General features: G+C 39.4%; 1 protein-coding gene and 1 long non-coding RNA gene across 3 annotated transcripts in view; one reads left to right on the forward strand and one right to left on the reverse strand.

Annotated features, from left to right (window-relative positions):
- CDH1 (cadherin 1) overlaps positions 1-16,568 on the reverse strand; it is a 64,503-nt gene extending 47,935 nt beyond the window's left edge. The window contains exons 1-2 of the mRNA XM_074286128.1: positions 16,407-16,568; positions 15,323-15,437 (exon numbers count right to left, since the gene is read on the reverse strand). Coding sequence (XP_074142229.1) covers positions 15,323-15,437; positions 16,407-16,463 — 172 coding nt within the window. The 5' untranslated portion in view covers positions 16,464-16,568. The remainder of the gene's footprint in view (positions 1-15,322; positions 15,438-16,406) is intronic.
- A 208-nt stretch (positions 16,569-16,776) lies between these two features.
- The window catches only part of LOC141554342 (uncharacterized), a 42,590-nt gene continuing 36,208 nt past the window's right edge, over positions 16,777-23,158 (forward strand). For both annotated transcript variants that reach the window (XR_012485840.1, XR_012485841.1), the window contains exon 1: positions 16,777-16,912. This is a non-coding gene — a long non-coding RNA (uncharacterized LOC141554342). The remainder of the gene's footprint in view (positions 16,913-23,158) is intronic.

Genomic DNA, 23,158 nt, shown 5'->3' on the forward strand with positions numbered 1-23,158 from the left:
TTGTTGCAGTAAGTTCTCAATGATTCAGTCAGACAATGTTGCTGTGATCTTTTGTTGCAGTTTAAGTTCTCAAAGATTCAGTCAGAACAATGTTGCTCTGATCTTTTGTTGTTATGAGTTCTCAAAGATTCAGTCAGTTGCTCTGATTTCGTTGCTATTTGTCTATCATTTCAGTGTCTTTGGGACCCTACTGGGGTGTTCTTGGAAAACATTGTAGTTATTTACCATTTCCTTTTCCAGCTCGATTTACAGATGAGAAAACTGAGGCAAACAAGATTAAATAACTTGCTCCCGGCCAGATGGCTAGTGAGTCTCTAGAGGCTGGAATTGAACTCGCCTCTTTTCCAGGTCAGGTTTTTCCTTTCATCACCTAGCTGCCCCTAACTGCTCACTACTATTCAAGTAGATTTTTCATAATAGTGAGGTACTGATTACGTATGAGAGAGGAACCTTGGCAAAATTCTGGGATTTAAGTTAGAGTTTCATAGGAACTGGGTCTGAAATATTGTCTTAGAGGTCATCCGGTCCAACAGATCCTTACAGGTACAGTAGAAAGAGCATTGGCTCAACAGTCAAAAGACCTGGATTCAAGTCCCACCTCGAATATTGCTTTGTAATATTGGGTCACTTAATTTCCCTAAGCCTCAGCTAATGAAGGATTAATTAAGAATTGGACAAGATGTCCCCTTCAGATTCTAGATTTATAATCCTCAAACCCTTGCTCAAGATATTGGAGTTTAGTGCAGCTTAAAACCTCTGAATAATGATTAATCAGCTAATCAAAATTTCCAAGGACAACAAATGATCATGAGTCCCACAGTTCAAGTACATTGCAGGGGATGAGCTTAGCCTGTAAAAAGTTGTCTTTTTCCTATTCCATCTATTTCTATACTTTCTAATATGCCTTCTCCACACTAAGAGAGAAGATGGGAAATAAGGGGACTGATCACATGATGGACGTCCCCATCGAAAGCCTCACCTTTCTTACTGTAAACAAAGAGGATTAGACTGTACAAGGTGAAATGTGAGTTTCTTTCAACTCTTAATATTCTTAGCTAGTTTGACTGACTGATTAGAGGCTGATCACTATAGGATGCCCCGAGAGAGGAATAAGGAGCTTTTGAACAAATTCCCTAGCCTGAGGAGGGGAGGGAAGGTTAAAAATAAAAAGCAAAGGTCAGACTACGGCAGTCCTCAAAACAAAAAGCTCCCCATGCTTCGAAGATTAAAACAGACTCTTCTCTCTAATTTGACATTTCAAATTCCTGACCCTCTAACTGCCAATTACTCTATCCCCATTCCCACTCCCAACCCCCTCCTTCCATCTAAATCCAAATCTCTCGGCCTATTTCCTGGTTCTCAATATAACAATCCATCTCTTGACCTTTTATATCTTTGTAGATTCATGAAATGTACTTCCTCCTCACCTCCCTATAGACTATGGACTTTCCTTGCCACTCTACCCTAGAAAAAGCCTCCACTGGGAGGAGAAAAAGCTCCTCCCAGAAGTTCTAACTTAGACAAAGTGCCCAGGCTGCCCCACCATGCTTTCTTTCCCCTGTGTGTGGGCCTATTGTCTCTCCCCACCCCTCCCCACCTTTATTTATAAGCTCCAGGAAAGCAAGAACAGTCTCTGCTGATATTTGTATCCTCAAGAGGGGAAATTAAGCATTTACATAGTACTCATTATGTACCAGGTACTCTAAGCACTCTACAAATATTATTGTGTTTGATCCTCAAAACAACCAGACAAGATCTTTTTTTCAGTCATTCCTGACTCTTCATGATCCCATTTGAGGTTTTCTTGGCAAATATACTGCAGGGTTTGCCATTTCCTTCTCCAGATCATTTTACAGTGTCACGAAGCCAGTAAGTGTCTAAGATCCAATTTGAACTTGGGAAGATGAGTCTTTCTGACTCTAAGCCCAGTGCTTCAATCCACTTCACCTCTTAGCTGCTCCCAAGTTGAGCATTTAGGTACTTAATTACTCAAGGGTCACACAAAGGAGTTTGGGAAAGAAAAGCACAGAAATCTGACCATCCTAAACTTGGAGCTGAAAGAGACTTTTCTATGACTTCACCCATTTGTAGTTAAGGGCTCTGCAGCCCAGAAAAGCTTTAGGTCCACTTATAGGGAGCAAATCCAACATTCCCTCCACTGTATTTACTGGACCTGCAGCTGTCCAAGGAGCAACACTCTTCCAAAGCAAGTTAGTGGAACTTAGATTTTCTCCTTGGCACTCCCCTTACAGCTCTATGTAAGACATCAAAAGGAAGTCTCTGCAACTCAGGTCAACAGCAACCCCAAGGCCTTTCTCTTCATGTTTCAGGTTTTTCCAGAGACAGAATGAGCTACTTCTGATGCTGCTAAGCTCCACCCTGGGGGAGGGCCCCCCCAAACCTGCTCCTCCAGAATGCCTGGTTTGATAGGAAAATGCATCCCAAACTTAGCCATGGAAAGCTGCAGTTCCATCATCAGCCAAGCACCTTACAAAACCCCAAAGAACATCTCAGCTTCTCCAAACACCCTTCCTATCAACACAGCCCCACCTGGGCCAGTTTTCCCAGCTCAGCCAGGCAACCCTAAAAACCCAGGGTTATCAAGTTTTGAGTTGACAAAGACCTCCACCCTATTCTCATGAACATCTTTACCTAAGCATTTCTCCCTCCCAAGTAAACTCAGCTCTTCTTTGAGGACTTTCTCTGCAAGAAAGCCTTTTCTAATTCTTTTGGCCTTTTCCTCATCCTTCCTCATTAAAAATCCTAAACAATTAATAATTTCTTTTTTATATAAGTGACTTCCTGGCTTTCAGATTTCTCCAGTACCTCCTTCAAGAATCATTCCTCCATCTCTAAAACATCCACACTTTAAGGGATCTAGACTCTTGGACCTATTAAGCTCTTATTTCTACACTTCTTTGATATTCTTATAGCCTGCTGTGTATTACAACTGTTGAATATATTTATGGCTCATTTCTCCCTACTAGATAATAAATTCCTCAAGGGGCAAAAACTGAGACTTATTTAAATTGTCAGTTTTCCTCCCGAGTACCTAACCCAATGGGTTTCAAAAATTAGACCAGTTTCCAATAAGCTTCTTGAGAATGGGTACCACACAAATTCTCAGATCTCCTGATACTTGTCAAATAATGCAACAATTCTATTTTTTATTCAGATGTTTGTCAAAGAAACTCAGGTTCAGGAGAGGACAGAGTTAATAGTTGCAATTGACAGAATTCTTGAAAATGGGGGCCCATCTAATTATGGTAGATTGCAATCTAGGGTGTAGAAAGAACTTCATATATATTAATCTATTCATTACTCATATAACTTATGAGATGGATGATATTCTTTAGATCTTCCCTTCAGCCCTTATTCAGGCATTTTTCAATCATGTCCAACTTTTCATGACCCCGTTTGGGATTTTCTCTACAAAGACACTAGGAGTGCCCTACCATTTCCTTCTCTAGCTTATTTTATAAATTTGAGGGACAAAGGATGGAGGGACAAAGGATAAAGTGATTTACCCAAAGTCACTCAGCTAGAATGTGTCTGAGACTAGATTTGAATTCAGGAAGGTAACTCTTCCTGACTCCAAGCCCAGTGCTCTATTCACTGTATCATTCAGTTATTTTATGTGTTTTCTCTTTAAGAGAGGGGGCACTTTTCATTACAGGAATTCAGATTATCTAATTCCAAATCCAAGCCTTTAGCTACCTCACATGGGGCCTGCTCCACTAATTTGTTCATCAGTGACATGATATTGGCCCCCTTTTACCTTCTTGACTTCAGTTTCCTCCTCTTGCAAAGGCAATTAAACTGGATCTTTTCTATGCATTCCCCTCCTTCAGACCCTCTGGGACCCATTATCAGTGGCAGGTTCTGCTCCTGATCACTTTCCTAGGGTACAGACTACTCCAGAAATCAAGAGATATTTCTGATGAGAGCTTGGGTTTTGACTGACAAGAAAGGAGGTAAAGAGAAGTCCTTTCCACTTCTTGGAATAGGAAATCAACAGTTGGGTAGAGAGGGCCAGGATGTTGCCAGTATGGCACAGATCAAGAAGTTCTCTCCATAATTGGGGCACAACTCATTCTAGGGCTGTCTCAGGAATACAGCTCTGCTCTTTCCCTTCCCAATCCTTTCTGCTGCAATTTATAAATTTTCTTCCTTTCATTCTGTTCTCAGTAGATCCATGTAATTCTCTTTTCTATACAGAGAGAAGCCCATTAATTGCCTCCTGGCTTTCTCTAATCCAGATTAATTTCTCTAGCTCCTTCAGTCTTATAGGAGAAGAGGAGGCAGCCTGGGAAGGAGAAAGTTCCAAGCCAGTGGATAATAATGAAAACAATCAAAAGGTTATTATCATTAATTATAATAATAATTAGCATTTATGTAGGCTTTGAGATTTGCAAAGTGCTTTACATATGCCAATATCATTTCATTCTCACAACTATCTCTGAGGTAGGTGCTATTATTATTCCCATTTTATAGAGGAGAAAACCTGAGGCAAACAGAGGTTAAGTAACATATTTAGACTCAAACCAATAAGTATCTGAGGCAAAAAAAAAAAAAAAAAAAAAAAAATTTAGGTAAGGTCTTAACTCTAGTGTTCTCTCTTACCTCTTGCCACCTTGTTGCTTCTCATTAGGCACAACAGGTGTGTTTTTAGTAGCTGCCTTAGACTAACCCCATGTGAAATGAGGCAAGTATGGTGAGGCTCTTAGTCTAAGTTTAAAACTTTTATAGGAAAATTTTGTCTGTGGTTCATCCCCAATTCTGATCCACCATCTGAATCAATACCACAAGACAAAACCTTCACACCAGAAATAGCATCATGAGAAATATGTTTCAGTTGCTAGGTAGAATTGTACTAAATCCCCTATGCTATCTTTTTATTTTGCAACCTTACATACATAAGCTTTTGACTAATTTAACAAATAATACTTCTTTAGAGGAATTATACATATAGGTAAAGAAGTGTCTTAAATGTTTCCTTCAGCAGACACATAGATTCTCAATTCTCAGAAAGCTGGTTTATATAAGGGAGAGTGCTAGTTCTTCCTTATCCCTACTTCTGAGACCAAATCAGCCGAGTAGCTAGTCACAACTTGAGCTGGCTGAACATGACTCTGAATATACTGTCAAGCATTATTACTTTTTTTATTTTAATAGTATATTATTTTTCCAATTATAAATAAGATGTTTTCAACATTCATTTTGGTAAGATTTTAAGTTCCAATTTTTTTCGGCTTCCCATAAAAATATCAGTATACAAACTGATAGGTTATACACGAACAATCAATTTTTAGCATATTTTCATATGAGTCATGTAAGGAAAGAAAAATCAGAACCAAAGGCAAAAACTATAAAACAACAACAATTAATGACAAAACAACAACAAAAGTTGAAAATAGTAGATTCATATTCAGTCTTCACAGTTCTGTCTCTGGATGCAGATGACATTTTCTATCCCAAGTCTATTGGAATTGCCTTGAAAATAGCATTTCCCACTTTTAAAAAAAGTACATCAATCTACAAAACTTCAGAAAAGCCAGGTGTAGGAAAGGGGTGTTTTAACCTAGAATTGAGCCTCAGGAATCGGAGGGGACAGAACAAACCTTAGGGCCCTAATCTACAAGCCAATGAAACAGTGAAGAAAGCAGCCATGGTAACAAACAGACAGGTTATCAAATACAGTTGTGATTCACTTTTTCCAGAGGGTCCTATTTCCGACTGGGAAAGGATAATGTGGACCTGGAGCCAATCCCCTCGGAACTGAGTGGGATCAGGTTGGACAGTGGCACCTGTTCTGGTGAAAAGATGAGGTCACCAAGAGCTGATTCAATCTCTCGCTGCTAAAAAGGAGACAGCCCATCAGGTGTCAGTGACTCAATTGCCTTCCCTTCACCACCTGTCAATATTAAATGCTCAGTCACTATTGTTCCACAATTGAGTCACTCCACAGACTTATCTAAAATTTTAGAGTAGTTTGCTTTTCTTTTAAACAGGAAATTCACAAATGATAAGGAAGTTAGATCATAGCCTAGAGTTCCCTTTCTCTCTCTCTCACACTCACTCACACACACACACACTCTTATGACTATTTCTTATTCTCCCTAGAACTAAGAGAATTAATCTGTGAGGCTGTCTAAAAAGAATGGGTCCCTAAATATCCCCCAAAATCCAACTTTTGAGGTGGGAGACAGAGTCTAGAATACTGCTATTCTATGAGAGTCAAAAGAAAGAGAAATAACTGTTAAAGAATACAGAAGTGGTTAAGAAAAAACAGTTTGAGGGTGGAAATCTCTTCCTGTCAGTCACATATATGTCAAACACTAGACTAAGCACTAGGGATACCAAAAAAAGGAGACCAAAACATGGTTCCCACTATTAAGGAACACACAACTAATGGAGTGACCATACAAAATATATACAAACTAGATAAATACAAGAAAAATTGGAGATAAGCAAATAGAAAGGGAGAAGCTAGGTGGTACAGTAGATAAAGTTCCAGGCTTGGAGTAAGGAAAATGTAAGCTCAAACCTGGCCATAAATACCAGCTGTGACTTTGGGAAAGTCACTTAATCCTATTTGCCTCAGTTTCCTCATCTGAAAAATGAGGAAATGGCAAACCACTCCAGTATCTTTGTCTAGAAAACAGCAAGTGGGATCATGAAGAATCGATTGTGACTGAAATAACTTAGCAACAACAGGACTCATAGGATTCCTGGGTGCCAGCTAAGAAGTCATATTTTCCCCAAACAGCTCAGAACCCAGTAGCTTACTTAAGTTTAGGGAATTAGTAATTCACCAAGGCAAGAAAGCTTGAGCAATTATAGTCACTTTCCTAATAGGGTACAACATTTGTGATACCTGAATCTACAACGTATGGAGGTATATTGTGAGATCACAGAGTTAAAGCTGGAAGGAATCTTAGAGCTCTCAGGATCTTCCTGATCTCATTTTACAGGCCAGGGAACTGAGGCCCAGTGACCTTAATTGACTTTCCCATTGTCACCATGGAACTGAATGACAGAACCAGAAACTGAATGAAGATCTTCCCAGCTCCAAATCCAGCACATGCTCACCTGGGATGCTCTCATTTGCCAGCACTGTGTGGGCCATCAAGAGGGTTACCTCTGGTGATGGACTGCCTATAATCTAAAGCATTCCCTGAGCCTCTTACTTTCATAACAACTTTGAGAGGTGATACGTTCAAATATTATCACTCCCAGTTTATAGGCAAAAAAAACTGAGATCTAGAGAGATTAAGTAACTTGGAAGCACAAATCTAGCTATTACCTTATTCTAAATCCAATGTTCCTCCCACTAGACTCCATGCCCCTCAGTTCATCAGTACTGGCACCAGATCAAAAATGATGCATCAAAAGTTTATTTAAGAGACACAAAAGGGATTTCTACCTCCAAGAGCATTCTCTGTTTATTTTTTTTTTTTTTTTAGTCATGTCCAACACTTCACGATCTTCACTTGGGTTTTCTTGGGAGTATTTTGTTATTTCCTTCTCCAGTACATTTAACAGATAAGAAAACTGAGGCAAACAGGATTAAATGATTTGCCCAGGGTCACACAGCTAGTAAGTATCTAAAGCTGGATTTAAGCTCATCTGCTATGCTGCCAACTATTTCCATTCTATGGCCATTAAAAGAGAATTTTCCTTAGGAAATCCACAAAGCAGTTAAGCTCTTCAAGGTTGTTGTCTTCAAATTCAGTCTTCTCCCTAAAGCCCCTTCAGGACACCTCCCTCTAGGTCTTATTAGCAGTACTTCCCAAGTCATCTTTTTAAGTACAAAATGTCTTATTGATCCAGTTGGATCATAGCGCCAATTCTAACCCCACCCCTTCCCCAGGAACCTGCTTGCTTTTGTATCATATTTCTATGTCTGCACTGCCCGGCAGGGGATAGTGCTTTGAACACATTAAGCAAACACTTGTGGGTTCATTAGAATTAAAGGAATTTTGGGTGGCATTTGGCTCAAAGCTGCAAAAGGAACAGCAATAATCCGATACTGGCGTGCTACAAGAACCAAAAGCAATGTACCAAATGATAGTGGTAACATTATCAAGAATACCACCAACATAAAATACTTCCAAATTTGGCTTAGTTCCAATCACCAATATTGGTTCCAGAGAATTAAAGGAATAACAAAAGAAGTGAGAAATTCCAAGTGGAAAATGATGCACAAGCCAATTGCCTTTTCAGGATGGCTTTGCCCAAGTGTTTATTACAAGGGAAGATGCAATGGGGGGTTATAATGGAAAAAGATCCTGGTGTTTAAAAAAAAAAAAAAAAAGCATGAGTTATTAGGGGAAAAATAAAACAAGAACATGAATTTAAGTTTCTTTTGAGTTAACTTCTATAAAGATCTTTTGCCAATGACAAAAATTTAAAGTTCCTAAAAAGGAAATTCTCAGGTAAGAGGATTTTAATGAAAATATTCCTTGAAGGGGTGGGGAGAGAAGGAGAAGAGAGAAAAGAGGGAGAAACAGAGACAGAGAGACAGAGGGAGAGGAGGGAGAGGGAGGAGAGGGAGGTAGCATAAGGTGATCGACCACCAGGTGCCATCTGCTTGATTCCCAACCTTCAAAATCTTACTTCTCATCTGGTGCTTCCTTACTCAGACATGTGGAACACAAAGATGCCTCACCTGATCTTCACACCTGGGATGTAAATGAGGAGCTTTGTGCTGGGAACCGGAGACTGGGGGATTGAGTGAGATGGCATACAAAGAGCTCCACTTTAGCCGGATAACTCCTGGAACATCACTCAGCACAGACATGGTTACAAGAATATACTGCTCTGGCTGCAGCCTCTAACTCCATCTCATAACAACAGCAAGGTTACCCTTTCCTAACAAAGTTCACTTTAAAAACATTTCCCAGAAGGGCAGCAAGTTCCTCAGGGTTTAGGAAACCCTACTTGTAGACAAGTCCCTTTTCCTCTAGATCTTCATTTTCCTTATCCACAAGAGGAAACAATTAGACTAAATGATGGAAAAATTCCTTCTGACCCTAATAGTCTAGGTATGCATGCCATAAAATAAAAGGTTAGTTTCAATAAACTGTTTCAATGACGATGCCTTTATGGACCAATTTTCCAGAGGTAGGAGTAGTGGAAGAAGAAGAGTGTTGCAAGTTCTCACTCCAAAGTCTACCCTAAACTTAAATGCATTCAAAATTTAAAAAGTACTTTAGCATTTTATGAGTTGTGCTAATTATTGCTTGCCACATTAGCCAATTACCCCACTATGTCCTGAGATATTGAGCAATTTGAAACTTTACCAGTTTTTCTTTTTTTTTAAGAATATTTTGATTTTTTCCCATTTACATGCAAAGACAATGAACATTTTTTTTTAATTTTGAATTCCAAATTTTCTCCCTCCCTCAGATAAAAATTAACTCAGGAAAGGAGGTTTAAGTATGGGTGTGAGGATTTAGAGTGGCACACCCCAAAAAGCCAAGAGTTCATATCCTTTTACCCAGAGTACTGAAGGAGGACAAAGACAAAAAGATTCCATGTATTTAGAGCAATGCTCCTCGTGACATTAAAACACTGGAAACCAAATGAGTGCCCATCAACATGGGTTGCACATACTAGCAAGTAATTGGGATGGAATATTACCACACCACAGCATACTCTAAAGGGAAATTCCAGAGAAACATGGAAGACTTGTATGAACTGATTAGAATAACTGGAGCCAAGAACTACAAAAAGGTAGAGAAAAAAGAAACTCTTTCCTCCTTTCAGTTGAAATGGGGTGAGAGAACTATGTTTGGAGAATGTTTTGTATGTTATCAGGTACAGGAACTATGTTGCTTAGTTTTATTTAACTGGTTTTTTTATAATTGAATATTCAAGCATATCCAAAAACATTCAGAAATGACTGGTTAAAAAGCCCCAAAAGTGGACACAGGATATGCCTGCAATCCTTGCTACTGAGCAAAGCTGGTGAACTGAGTGAGCTTGGGAGTTCTGAGCAAGATTAACTGACTGGATGTTCCCACTAAATCCCACAGCTTTCTCTTTCCTCTTCCTAGCAGGAGTGTGGAATACCCGATTTCCTAAAGGGGTACAAAAATCTCCTAAATGGGGAAAAATACTCAATAGGTAAAAGATCAGGGCAAAGCTTTCAGACTAGTTAACAGTGGATTCAGACCCATGAGTGTCCCCACACTTGCAGCATGGGTGAGAAAACCTACCAGCTTTCCTGGCATCCTCCAATCTCAAGATCCTAAATCTCAAGAACAGGAATCCTTTCCCAATTTTTCTTAATTCTAATGCCTTCCCTCCACGGATCATTTTCAATTTACCCTATATAGCTTTTCTAAGAACACAGATGTTTGTTGTTGCCTTCATTAGATAGTAAGCTCCCCCAAGGGCAGGGAATCTCTCTGTTTTTCCATGTATTCACAGTGCTTAGCAGTGCCTGGCACATAGTAGGTATCAGTTAATTCTTATAGATGAAATGAGATGCTAATAAGATCTTTGTTATGCAACGTCTCTAGAAATTGAGAGACCAACTAGAAAGAGAAGGAAGTAGTGGACAATTCCTCAACCTCCCTCCCACTAGGCTTTACAATAATCTAATCTAATAACCTAATCTAAAATATGAATTTAAAAATAAAAGTCCACCTCCAACAGGCTGTACAAAATAGTGGGGGAAAAAACAGACCATATTTAATTTTCTAACGAAAGGCATTCTGGTCTATCCTAGTGTTTGCAGAAGGATGTTTGCTTAACACATATGAGGAGTCCAATCAGGAAACTCGCCTAGCTTGTTTGATAATCAACTACTCAAGGAGAGAAATATAACAAAGAAATGGAGTCCAAAGGAGTACATGGATTCTAGAGAATGAAAAAATTACTCAAATGGTTGATAATTCTTATGAATCCCAACCCTACAAAATCTCCCCAACCTACCTCTATTTACACAACCTCACCCTAATTCAGGCCCTTATGACTAGCCCAAAGCTTTTTAAACTGTATGTCTGGACCCCATAGAGCCTTGTAATTGAATGTGAGGTTCACAAAATTATAATGTATAATCAGCAAATGTTTGGTGCATGTAGCTATTTTATATACCTGTATATATACACATATATACAGGTGTATATATATATTTGAGGGTCACATGAACATTTCTCAGGCAAAGTAGAAATAGTTCAGGAAGCTCTGATCTAAACTATGCAATTGACATTGACACCTCTTTTCAATTCACTGTCTACTCAACTGCCAAACTAGTAGACCCAGAGCTGACCATGTTACTCAACTCAAAAATGCCTCTATCTGGGACAAAATACAAAAAGCAGCTGGCATTTAACACCCCCCCCCCATTTTAATGCTCACCTCTACCTTTCCAGTACATACTCTGATTTAATTACTTTTCATTCCAAACCAATGCAACATTCCATCTCCCATGCTAATGGTACACTCCTTCCTAATCCATATCTCTTAGATCTATAACTTCCTTCTACACAAAGTCTTTGATCATCCTCTCTCCCCACCCCACTCCCCAGTTATCAGAGCTCCCACTTGCAAAATTACAGAACCACAGAATTTCAGAGTTAGAGAAAGACCCTAGGGCCATCAAATCCAAGCCATACTACTGCTAAACAACATAGCCAACAAGTGATAGTCTAGCCTTTTGTTTGAATGTCTCCAAAGAGAGGGAATCCCATTAATTTTTTCCTTACTTCAAGCCAAAATTGCTTCTTAAAATATACTGTCTCTGCTTAAGAGTACATAATAGAATGTAAGACCCTCGGGGGCAGGGATTGCTTGTGTGTGACTGATTCACAGAGGACGCTTGCTGAACAGATTTAGCATCATTTCAATAGCCATACCCCACCCTAAATAGTTTCCTAATCTATGTTCAAGAGACTGCTAAAGTCTAGATTTCTTAGGAGCAGCTCATTCTGTCAGAGACTGGGGACACATAAGGACTCATCTGTTAACAAATAGTCAATGAAGCAACAAGTATTTATGAAGCATTTCGAATGTTATGTGCTAAGTCTTGAGTGTCAAGAAAGGAAAAGAAGAAATGTGTGATTGTCACAATGTTGTGATGGGCAAGGAGTAAATTTGGATTTTAAAATGGAAAGAGGACAAGCAACAATTTTTTTCTTTAGGTGATTAAAGATTCAAGAGAACACTTCTGAAACTAACCAATCAACTTAACTATCAACAACTTAAGTTGCTCTTTAACATTGCCCATTAGAGTTTTCTGATTGAAAGAACTAAGCCTAATTCCTTTATCAAAGAAAAAGGTATCTGGGAGATATTGCTATCCTTGGCATAGTTTTACAATTTGGTAGACATAAGTACATTAGGAGGGAGACATGCAAAGTGTTCTGAAAACTAGGAAGGGAAAGGTAATGGAAAATGGTAGTGAATAATCCAAGACAGTATCCTGAAAAAGGAAGCCTTTGAGATGGGTTTTAAGAGACAGGCAGAAAAATCAAAAGGCTAAGACAAAGCTTCTATAGTTGATCCCATATGGTATTTTAAAACTGAATGTGGGGAGTTGCAGGATAAAAAAATAGGATACAAGATTTACTTTCTTAGATTAGTTTAGACAGGATTAAGACATTGATTCTATCATCTTTCATTGATCTTTTGAAATTGAGGAAAATGGTGATAGAAGTGATGGAAGCTGTATGGGATATCAGTAACTTATCAGCAGGAAAACAAGGCAACAAAAGTTCAAAGCCCCCCTCCACCCTCCATAAAAGAATTTTTTCTGTAAGAAAAGACATCCAGTGTCCATCAATTGGAGAATGGTTGGGTAAATTATGGTATATGAAGGTTATGGAATATTATTGTTCTGTAAGAAATGACCAACTGGAGGAATACAGAGAGGCTTGGAGAGACTTACATCAACTGATGCTGAGTGAAATGAATAGAACCAGAAGATCTCTGTACACTTCAATGTTGTATGAAGATGTATTCTGATGGAAGTGGATATCTTCAACATAAAGAATATCCAACTCACTTCCAGTTGATCAATGATGGACAGAAATAACTACACCCAGAGAAGGAACACTGGGAAGTGAATGTAAATTGTTAGCATTACTGTCTATCTACCCAGGTTACTTATACCTTCAGAATCTAATGCTTAATGTGCAACAAGAAAATGGTATTTACACACATATATTGTATATGGGTTACATTGTAACATATGTAAAATGTATGGGATTGCCTGTCATGGGGGGAGGGAATGGAGGAAGGGGGATGATAATTTGGAAAAATGAATACAAGGGATATTATTTTAAAAAAAATAAAAAAGAAAAAGAAAAGACATCCAGGAATAAAGAAATTCAGGAAAAGATCAAAAATAATGAGGGGGAAGACATTAAGCCCAATCATTTCATGAATTGCAACTTTCCTATGTTATGGGTTTTCTTTGTGTGATCTTGCCCCATTGGAATGTAAGCTCTTAGAGGGGACTGTCCAGATTTGCTTATATTTGTATCTCCAGAAGAAGTTAAGTCATTTCCAGATTTAAATCCATAAAGGAAGGGCCTTAAGTCTTCACTATCCACAAGAATGATAATGCTCTGTTGTATTTCTAAATAGCAAATATCTTGAAGCAAAAATGTAAGGAGGCTGCAAAGGGTTGGGGGGTAAGGAGTTACAATTTCCCTTTGTTTCTATTTTTGTTCCACTATTATTCCCTCAATATTCTAGAGTTTGCTTCTTCAAATGAACTATTTTGTCTAATTTTATAAAGTAAGCAACTGGCAATTAAATTGGTGTAAAATTGCTAAAAATTGTTTTTTCTGGCCCAACCACAAACAATGAATATTCCCTTTTATTCTTTATTTTGTTACATGGTTTCCTTTTCCCTCATTAAAATCTTTCATGTCCTTCAGAATCTGACTTGTTTTACCTCCAACAATTCAATCTTTGACTATTCCAGGCTGCTGGCAAATATTTATTACTCCCTAATATATATATATATATATACATATATATATATATATATATACATACACACTGTACTAAGAGAAATACTTCAATTCTCCTAAGGGCTACAGAAATAGTGTGAAGCCTTTCTTCAACTATCTTCCTAGCCTTTCAATTTCCAACATTTATGCAATCATATGAAATGGAAAGAAAGGTAACAGTGGAAACTGATTGATCTGGGCCTAAAGAGATCAAGTTGATCTAATTGATCAGCTACTGATCTACTTTACTGATGAAATCCCAGGTGCAGCCAATATTTTATATATAATAGACTCACATACACATTCCCTAGCAGTTAAGGTCCCTGTGTAATTTAGTGTAGGAACTCCTTTCCTCTGAATTCCTCTTACATTTGCTGTATCATCAAATTGAACTATTAAATTGTATTTGTTTCATAATAGTTCACATTTGGCCTTCCCAATTTGCTTGCACACTGATTGAAAGCAAGGACAAAGAACGAGTGTAGGTAGATTATGAGTTCAAATTTTGGACTTCAAATCTAATGCTTTAGGGTAAGATTTTAGAACTCTCAGTGTGACCACGGGTCAGCCTCCAAGCAACTGTCTAAAACGAAGTTACTGTAAAATTGCTCAGAGAGGGGGGTGTGTGGAGTTTCAACACAAATAATCAGATCCCTTTAAAAAAAAAAAAAAAAAGGTCAAATACTGGAGAAAACTAAAGTGAAACATCAGCTCTCACGCTGTGGTCACAGTGAAACTGGAAGATACCATATTTCAATCATTTAGCCAATGAATAATATTCCAAATTTCCTCCTCAGTTGACCAACAAGACATGAAACTCAAACATAATTCTGATAGCACTGTGATAAACCCAAGAAATGACCTTCACTCACATACTTTTCCTCTGAGTCAGTCATCAGGTGTTATTTTTTTTAAATCTACTACCTATAAGAATATTATCAGTTCCATTTTTATCCCTAAATAGAAAAAAACACAATAATTTGCAAAGATGGGGGAAGGGAGGAAGCTCTAAAAATCATTTAAGACTTAATTTAGGTTCTATACAAGATCATGGAACAAAAAAAAGTAGAAATCTTGGCAAATTCAATTAATGTATGGGGGGGGGGGGCGGGTAATTTCCAAAGAGAAAATGGATTCTTTTACAAAGGAGTTAATTTCAACCCCAGGGAACTAGTATAAAGGTTAATTCCATCAAACCCTATGCAAAACAGGAGGGGGCCAGTCCTTTCCCAGCTCCCGCTCCCGCCCCCCAATTCACTAGCTGATCACTTTCTAGGTCTGAGATTCTCCACCCACTCCCCCGGGCTGGGCACCGGAACAGCAGCGCCCCGCTTCCCCCACGGGCCTCTTACCTTGGCCCAGGATTCGGCCTCGCTCCAGGTGCGCCCGGGACACCTCGAAGGTATAACTTTCGGAGGCGAAGCCGGAACGGCAAAGCCCAGTGTCCTCGCAACGCCATAACGACACCTGAGAGGGGAGAAGGGGGGTTTGGGGTGACTGGGAGCTGGAGGGAATTACCTTCCTCCCCCGCACCGAAACCTGCCAGCCTCGCCCCAATGGGGGTGGGGGTGAAGACGGCCTGGTCCTGGGCCCTACCCTCCCTCCCCACCCGAAAACCGCGGCAGCTTCCAGGGGACTCAAGAGTTTTGCAGAGGAGAAGCGGGCTAGTCGGTCCAACCTAGACCGGATCCTTCCAAAATCAAAGCGGCGTGATTCTCCCCCTTCGCAATCTGAACTCATCCGGCCAGAACCCCTGGGTCACCGACTCCATCACCGTCCTCCATCAACCCCCTCCAAACATCCCCAGGATCCCTAACTCTCTTTTAGAAGATTCCCAACCTGCCCCCATCCCTCCCCCAGAAATGCCCCCTCCCAACAACCCGGAATACACTAGAGATTTCCCCTCCCCCTCACACACACAGGCTGTCCCCAGGCTCATCTCCCAGTCCAGACTCACTCCACCCCTCCTTACAGTGTGACCTCAGGGTCAGCTCAGATTGCTCTCCTAAAACTTTCGGTACTGCTTCCTCCCGACCCCACAGCCCCCCAACACCAGAAAAAGGAGGGGGACCAGGACTGAGGGAGGCTCCGGATCGGCGCTAACACCCCAAAACCGAATTTCCCTACTTGCCCCTTCGGGGGGCACGGCGCGAACTCGAGGGCGGAAAGAGAGCCGGCTATGCCCCTCGAAAGCCAAACTTCAGTTCCCGAGAGGTCCTGGGTGCCGGACTCGGTGACCCGTGGGAGCGAAGGGGAGGTGAAGGGAAGGATCAGCGAAAGGAATGGGCTTGGACTCGAGGAGGGGTAGGGGGCGCGGGGTGGAGAGAGAGGCCGGGGAGAATCCAAGTTCTCTCCGGGGGAAGGCTCAGGTTCTCCTACATCTCTCCTTTATCCGCGAGGGAAGTGCCCCATTCCCCGCTCGCTCCGGGGCTTTACCTGCAGCAGCAGGAGAAGAGAGACAAGGCTGGGAGACCAGTTCCGATGAGCGCCCATGGTGGAGGTTCGGGGGTGCGGCCGCAGCTGGGGCTGTAACGGGGCTGCGGCCCGAGCGGCGCAGGTGTCCGAATCAAAGGTTCCCAGTCACTCCCAAGGGCCAATACTGCGGCTTCAAGCCAGCGGCCAGCCAGGTGAGTCCCGAGGGACCCGCCCCCCGGCTTTGCTGATTGGTCCGCACGCACACCTGCGCTGGGTGGAGCCAATGAGCCCGTCGGGATGGCCTGGCCTCGCCCAGCCCGGAGCTCTCTCTCCTCCTCTGTGCTGGAGTTCCGAGACTGGACTTGGGGCTGTTTACCCTCCCCGAGCAACTTAATCACTCCCCTTTGGAGCCCTCGGAGCAGCGACTTCCCATCTCTGGGTCAAGTGAACTTCCGATCTTTCACCATTTGTCTGGTACTTGCACCTAGGAGAGCCGGGACAGCCCACACGCGACCGGACTCCGAGCGGTATGTCACATGCTAATGAGAGGCAGTCTTGGGGAGCCGGCCGGGTGAGGGAGAGAATCTCATTGCCCTGGAGCGCTCCATATCTTTTCCCTTCCCCCCCCATTATCTGCTAGAAACTAAAATTTTAAAAAAATCCCTACACACTGGTAGAGCTCTGAGCCAGGGATCCCCTTCTTCCCTTGTAAGAAACTCATAGGTATCTGAGCCTTTGGGGAAATTTGTTTTGACCGCCTTTTAAAGAATCGTAGATTCCGCATAGGTGAATCCCACATGGTCCCTTTCTGAAACAGGAATTCTCTCCTCTGCATCCCTGAGAAGAGGTTTAAGTAGTCAAAATTTACTACTCCCCAGCCCCTCTTCGCCTCTTTCTCCCATCCTCACCCCCAGTTTTCCTGCACCTTCTTGCTGGGACTTGTCACTGGTGTGTGACCTAAGGCTTGGTGGTACCTGGACTTGAGTAAATATGAGGGAAACTGGACTAGATCCATGGTCTTTCTGCTTATGATGACCCCTTTTAAGTACAAAAACCTTTCGAGACCACTGGTGATTGTGGTAGTATTATTACTACCGGTTATCAAGGTTACCAGGTTATCAAGAAAATGACAACAACTTTTTAAGCATTCATAGCAACTTTAATGTTATGAGTAAAATGTAAATATACTAAAAAGCTTTGCAACATCGTCTACATACTTCCAAAAAGCTGCATATTATTAGTTGGAGTGAAATAAAAAAATCCAAATGATGATGTTTGTTAGACAAATTATATATTGGCCAAGTGGATTAATTGGAGTCAAGCCAACAAGTATTTATTAAGCATTTATTATGCACCAGTCACTTTGATGACAGCTGGGAATACAAATGGAAAAGATTGAGTGCTAGGGCGCTGGAACTACAGTAACAACAAATAGAAGCAAACAAAGAAAGTCCTTGTCCCCTTAGCTTACATTCCAACAGAAGGAAGACCTCATCTCACCTAAAAGCTGTTAGATGGGGGGAAAAGAAGGAACAGTGGACAAAGAAGTGAAGAAGTTCAAGAGTCAGCTCAGAGAAATGAAGGGAACACTATGGCTGGCCTAAATTCTTCCTTAAAATCTGAAGAAAAGAGGAAGGTAATCTCCCAGGGTGAGATCAAAGCAGAATACATCTATCTTCCAGAGTAAGAAGGATGCTTTTGATCATGGTGGTTAGACATCTTCCAAGCTAAGAAGACTACTGGGACATGGTCTAGAAAGAAATTGAGAGTCGAGTAGAATTAGAGAGACTGGAGTTAAATAAAAATCAAAAGGCATATAGATTCCCCTATGCCTTGAAATAACTTTTGCTAGCTGTCACCTGTAAGTTGGGAATCATTGATCTAGATGATTTTTAATGTCACTCCCAGTAATAAATCCTAAGACTATCTTCTAGATCTGGAAGGAGCTTGATATCTGGTAATTATATAGACTATAAATTCCAAATTTTGAACTGGAAGGTCCAGCCCTCTTCCAGGTGTTCAAGCTCCTCCTCCAAGTTTGTTCTGGATATTTTATTTGGACATATGTCAGAAACAAGGCAAATTTTCTTGTATTCTGTTTTACCTCCTTTTTTAACAAAAGGAAAGAACTTTTACTTTAAAACAAAATGCAATCCTAAAGAGATCATAAAAAAGGGAAAAGGGCCCACATGTGCAAAAATGTTTGTAACAACTCTTTTTGTAGTGATAAGGAACTGGAAACTGAGTGGATGCCCATCAGTTGGGGAATGGTTGAATAAGTTATGATATATGAATGTTATAAAATATTATTTTATAAGGACCAATCAGCAAGATGATTTCAGAAAGGCCTGGAGAGACTTACGTGAAGTGAGTAGAACCAAGAGAACTTTGTACATAGCAACAATAAGATTATGTGATTATTTCTGATGGTCTTGACTCTTTTCAATAATGAGGTGATTCAGGCCAATTCCAATAGACTTGTGATACAGAGAGCCATCCAGAGAGAGGCTTGTGGGGACTGATTGTGGATCACAACATAGTATTTTCACCTTTTTTGATGTTTGCTTCCTTTTTATTTTCTTTCTCATTTTTTTTCCTTTTTTGATCTGATTTTTCTTATGCAACATGAAAATGTGGAAATAGAATAATTATACATGTTTAACATATATTGATTGGATTATTTGCTGTCTAAGGGGGGGGTGAAAGAAGGGAGGGAAAATTTTTGGAATACAAGGTTTTGCAAAGGTGAATCTTGAAAACTATCTTTGAATATATTTTAAAAATAAAAAGTTCTTATTTAAAAACAAAATGCAAGATCTTTGCCAACATAAGGCAATACTGTTCTTGGCAACTGCACCTAGAAGATATTTTGCTGGTGGGGCTGTGCAATGGTAGACCTCAAGCAGGACAAAAGATAGTGCCATTTTAATATTTTTTATCAACCACCGCTTTGTTTTACACTTACCCAGCAATAACATTTTTGTACTTTTAACTTGCCCATTGTGAGATTGAAGACTTGAAACTGTGAAAGAGGAAATGGAAGCAGATGGAGAAGTTTAATAAGCACTTAAAATAATGCCCAGAATACCAAATCCTCATTAATCAACAAACATTTATTAAGTACCCACTATATGTCAGATATAGCACTAGAAGCTAGAAATAAAAATATAATGAATCAATCCTTACTCTAAAAAAAAAAATTTAGATTTTATAGGAGAAAACAAGGGAAAACATAGATATTTAGATAGCTAAGTAATATAATATAGACAGCTTAAACTTAAAGTTAAAATATACTGAGACTTTTGGAACACTGTATTTAAGTATTTTGCCTGTATTTTCTTCATCTTATATATATGTAATATATATGTATGCATCTATCTATAAATATGAGCTTTAAAACTGAGTTGAAACTTTTGGGATATTCTAAACAGGTAATTTGGGAGGAGAAGCACTGTGAGGTAGGAAGAGTGGATCAGGAAAGGCTGCACATAGAAGATGGTGCTTGACCTTCATCTTAAGGGAAGTGAGGGAGTATATGAGTTGGAGATAAGGAGGAAGAGCATTTCATGCTTAAGGATAGGGAGGTCAGTAGAAAGGCACCAAATATGTGAATAGAGAAAGACAGTTTGGATAACAGAGTGTGTAGCAGGAGAAGAAACCATCAATAAAGCTGGAAAGATAGATTGAGGTAAGGTAGGGAAGAGGTATAAAAAGCAAAACAGAACTTTCTGTTTATTCTGTAGACATTTATCTTACAGATAGGAGGAGCTACACTGGTCCTGGAGTCAGTTTTCTTGAATTCAGATTTAGTCTCAGATTATTATTTGTTATGGGATCCTAGATAAATGACTTCATGCTGTTTGCCTCATTTTCCCCATCTTTAAGTAAGCTGGAGAAGGAAAATTATTCCAGTATCTTTGCCAGTCCCCCTGCCCAAAACAAACAAACCCAAATTGAGTCACAGAGTCGAATACAATAGAATAGCAACAAAGGTTATAATGTAGGGTTGAAGGACCAGTGGCCAGATCATGTTGTTTCCTTTTAACATGTGTGTGCCAAGAAACATGGCATAGAAGGAAGGCAACTTGGTTCTGTCTGAACTTCACTCTTACTAGCCTCAGAATCTTTAGCAACACACTCAGTCTCAAAATTTACTTTTCCTCACCTGTAAATTGAAGAAGCTACACTCAATGATCTCCAAGGTCACTTTAGCTTAGAAGATCCTAGAAATAAAACTCCTTATAAAGGTTAACTCATTATCTAAGGAACGAGCCACAAAGTTGGAAGAAGGGAACTAAGATTAGCAGGGCATAGCTCTATAATAGGTGACATTTATATGGGATTTTGTCATAACAAAAATAAATGTAATTTAAAAAGATAAACAGGGAGATTACATTTTGCTAAAAGGTAGCATAGATAATGAGTTGATATCAGTATTAAATATATGTCTATATGCATCCAAATTCTTAAAGGAAAATTAATTGAATTATTGGAAGAAATAGACAATAGAAGTGTAATAATGGAAACCTCAGTTTATTCCTCTTAGATAAATCTAATCCCCAAAAAGGGAAGAAAAAATGAAGGTCCTGAATAGTTTTCAAAAAGTTATATATGATGGACCTCTGGAGAATATCTAATGGCAATAGAAACTTTTTTCTCAATTCTATTCTCTTCCACGTTCACAAAAAAATTGATCCAGTGTTAATGTATAAACCTCACAAATAAATATAGAAAATCAGAAATATTAAATACATTTTTATGAAAATTTTATTTAATTAAGAAATAAAGTATTTCCTCAAAGTCTCTAGGGGGAAAAAAAAAAGCCTAAATATGTGAATTTCTTTTTTCATTAAAAAACCTGAGGAGAAAAGCCAACTGCACACCGAGTTAAATTGTTTATCAACTCTACTGTTCCTCTGAAATCCATTCCTTCCTTATTAATGGATTTTAAATCATGTGCTGAGGCCATTTGGGTTTATCCATTTTGGCACTGGCTACCACTATGATAGATAAGTGGGAAGAAGATACAGTATATTTCCTTACTCTCCAAGACTCTTACATTAAACAAGATAATGTAACTGATGAGAGAAACTTTTCCCCCAAGAGCCTAGCTGGTCTGTTTGTTTTTTCCAATTATATAAAAATATGTACTTTATATGATGTCTACCCACTAAGCTATCAATGCTTTCTTTTGCTCTGCCTAGAAAACCTTGTAGTTCTAATTGCTCTGTGACATATCAACTCTTTTCTGTATGCTGATAATTCAATAAAAAAGATTTTTAAAGTTAGCTATAAATTCTGGCAACTTGTACTAAATTTTCTCTTTAAAGAACCTGACAAGCATAACTTCTTTATAGGTCAAGGAATCTTTAAATGTATATTTCTACAATTTGTAAAAGAAATGAGTGAGGGGAATTCCATTCAACAAGTTCTAGTTAAACACCTGCTAATAAAATAGCCTTATTTGGCTTGAAGATTGGAGATAAAGAATGTTGGGGGTGATGGTGAGGAGAGTGGCCATACCAGTAGATAGAATACTGGTATAGCCAAATGATCCTGGGCAAATCAATTAACTTTTATTTGCCTCAGTTTCATCATTTGTAAAATGGGAATAAACATCTCCATTCCAAATGTTCATGTGAAGTATACTTTTCCTTTCCACACTGCAACTTTCCCCCTCAAGGTTTCCATATATCTGGAGTTGGCATAAGAATTTAAATGGGCATGGAATGGGGGGAGTTTTGTGCAAGCCACAGACAACTCATGAAGGCCAGCAGATGACATAGGAAAAGTTTAGGAACTCAGAAATGCGTAAATATATGGATAGTATTATATAATAATAGCGTATTTTATCTTTTCATACCATGAAATTCAGATTTCTTCTCTAGTACAAAGGAAAGGCCCAAGAATTTTAAATGGATTTTCAAGAACCAGGGCTGCCATGCCCCAAACCACTGCAAAGTGGAAGGGATAACTGTACTTACCCCAAATCTGTAGTTAGAGCTTGTATTGGTCTGATCAGCCACAGTCAGATACATTGTGCCTTGACTCCAAATAATGTACTCCTTGAGAATGTGGGACAATAATCAATAGCACCACTTTCCAGGATTGTTGTAAGGATCAATTGGATTTGATATTTGTAAAGCACTTTGAAAACTTTAATAAATACTAGTAATTACTATTACTTCTATTAAGTAGGTAGGTACTACTATTAAGTAGTAATTACTACTATTAATAGAGCTTTTCCGAACAAGTCCAAAAATAAATATTCCAATAAAGTCTTATTCCTAAGATGTGTTTCTTCTCCCAGAAATATCTCTCAGTCAATTAGTCAATAAACATTTGTTAAGTACCTACTTTGCACACTAAAGTAGTTAGGGTCAAAGGGAATAGAACACAGAATTGGAAAAAGAATTGGTGAACCATGCCCCAGTATCTTTGCCAAGAAAATCCCAAATAGGGCCAGGAAGGATTGGACATGACTGAAACACACACAACATCAACAGTGTGCTAAACTCTCTAGATGACAAAACCAAGAAGATAATCCCTGTCCTCAAGGAGTTGATAATCTAATGGAGATGTGTAAGAACAACAGATAAACAATATACATGGCTAAATATGGAGATTAACAGAAGAGTCACTAGCTTTAAGAAAGATTGGGAAAGGCTTCCTGTAGAAAACAGAATTTTAGTTGGCACTCGGAGGAAGTCAGGAGGCAGACATAGAGCATTCTAGGCATGTGGAACAGCTAGATAAAATGCCTGTAGCTAAGA

Source organism: Sminthopsis crassicaudata, chromosome 2 (assembly GCF_048593235.1).
Source record: "Sminthopsis crassicaudata isolate SCR6 chromosome 2, ASM4859323v1, whole genome shotgun sequence".
Lineage (NCBI taxonomy): Eukaryota > Metazoa > Chordata > Mammalia > Dasyuromorphia > Dasyuridae > Sminthopsis > Sminthopsis crassicaudata.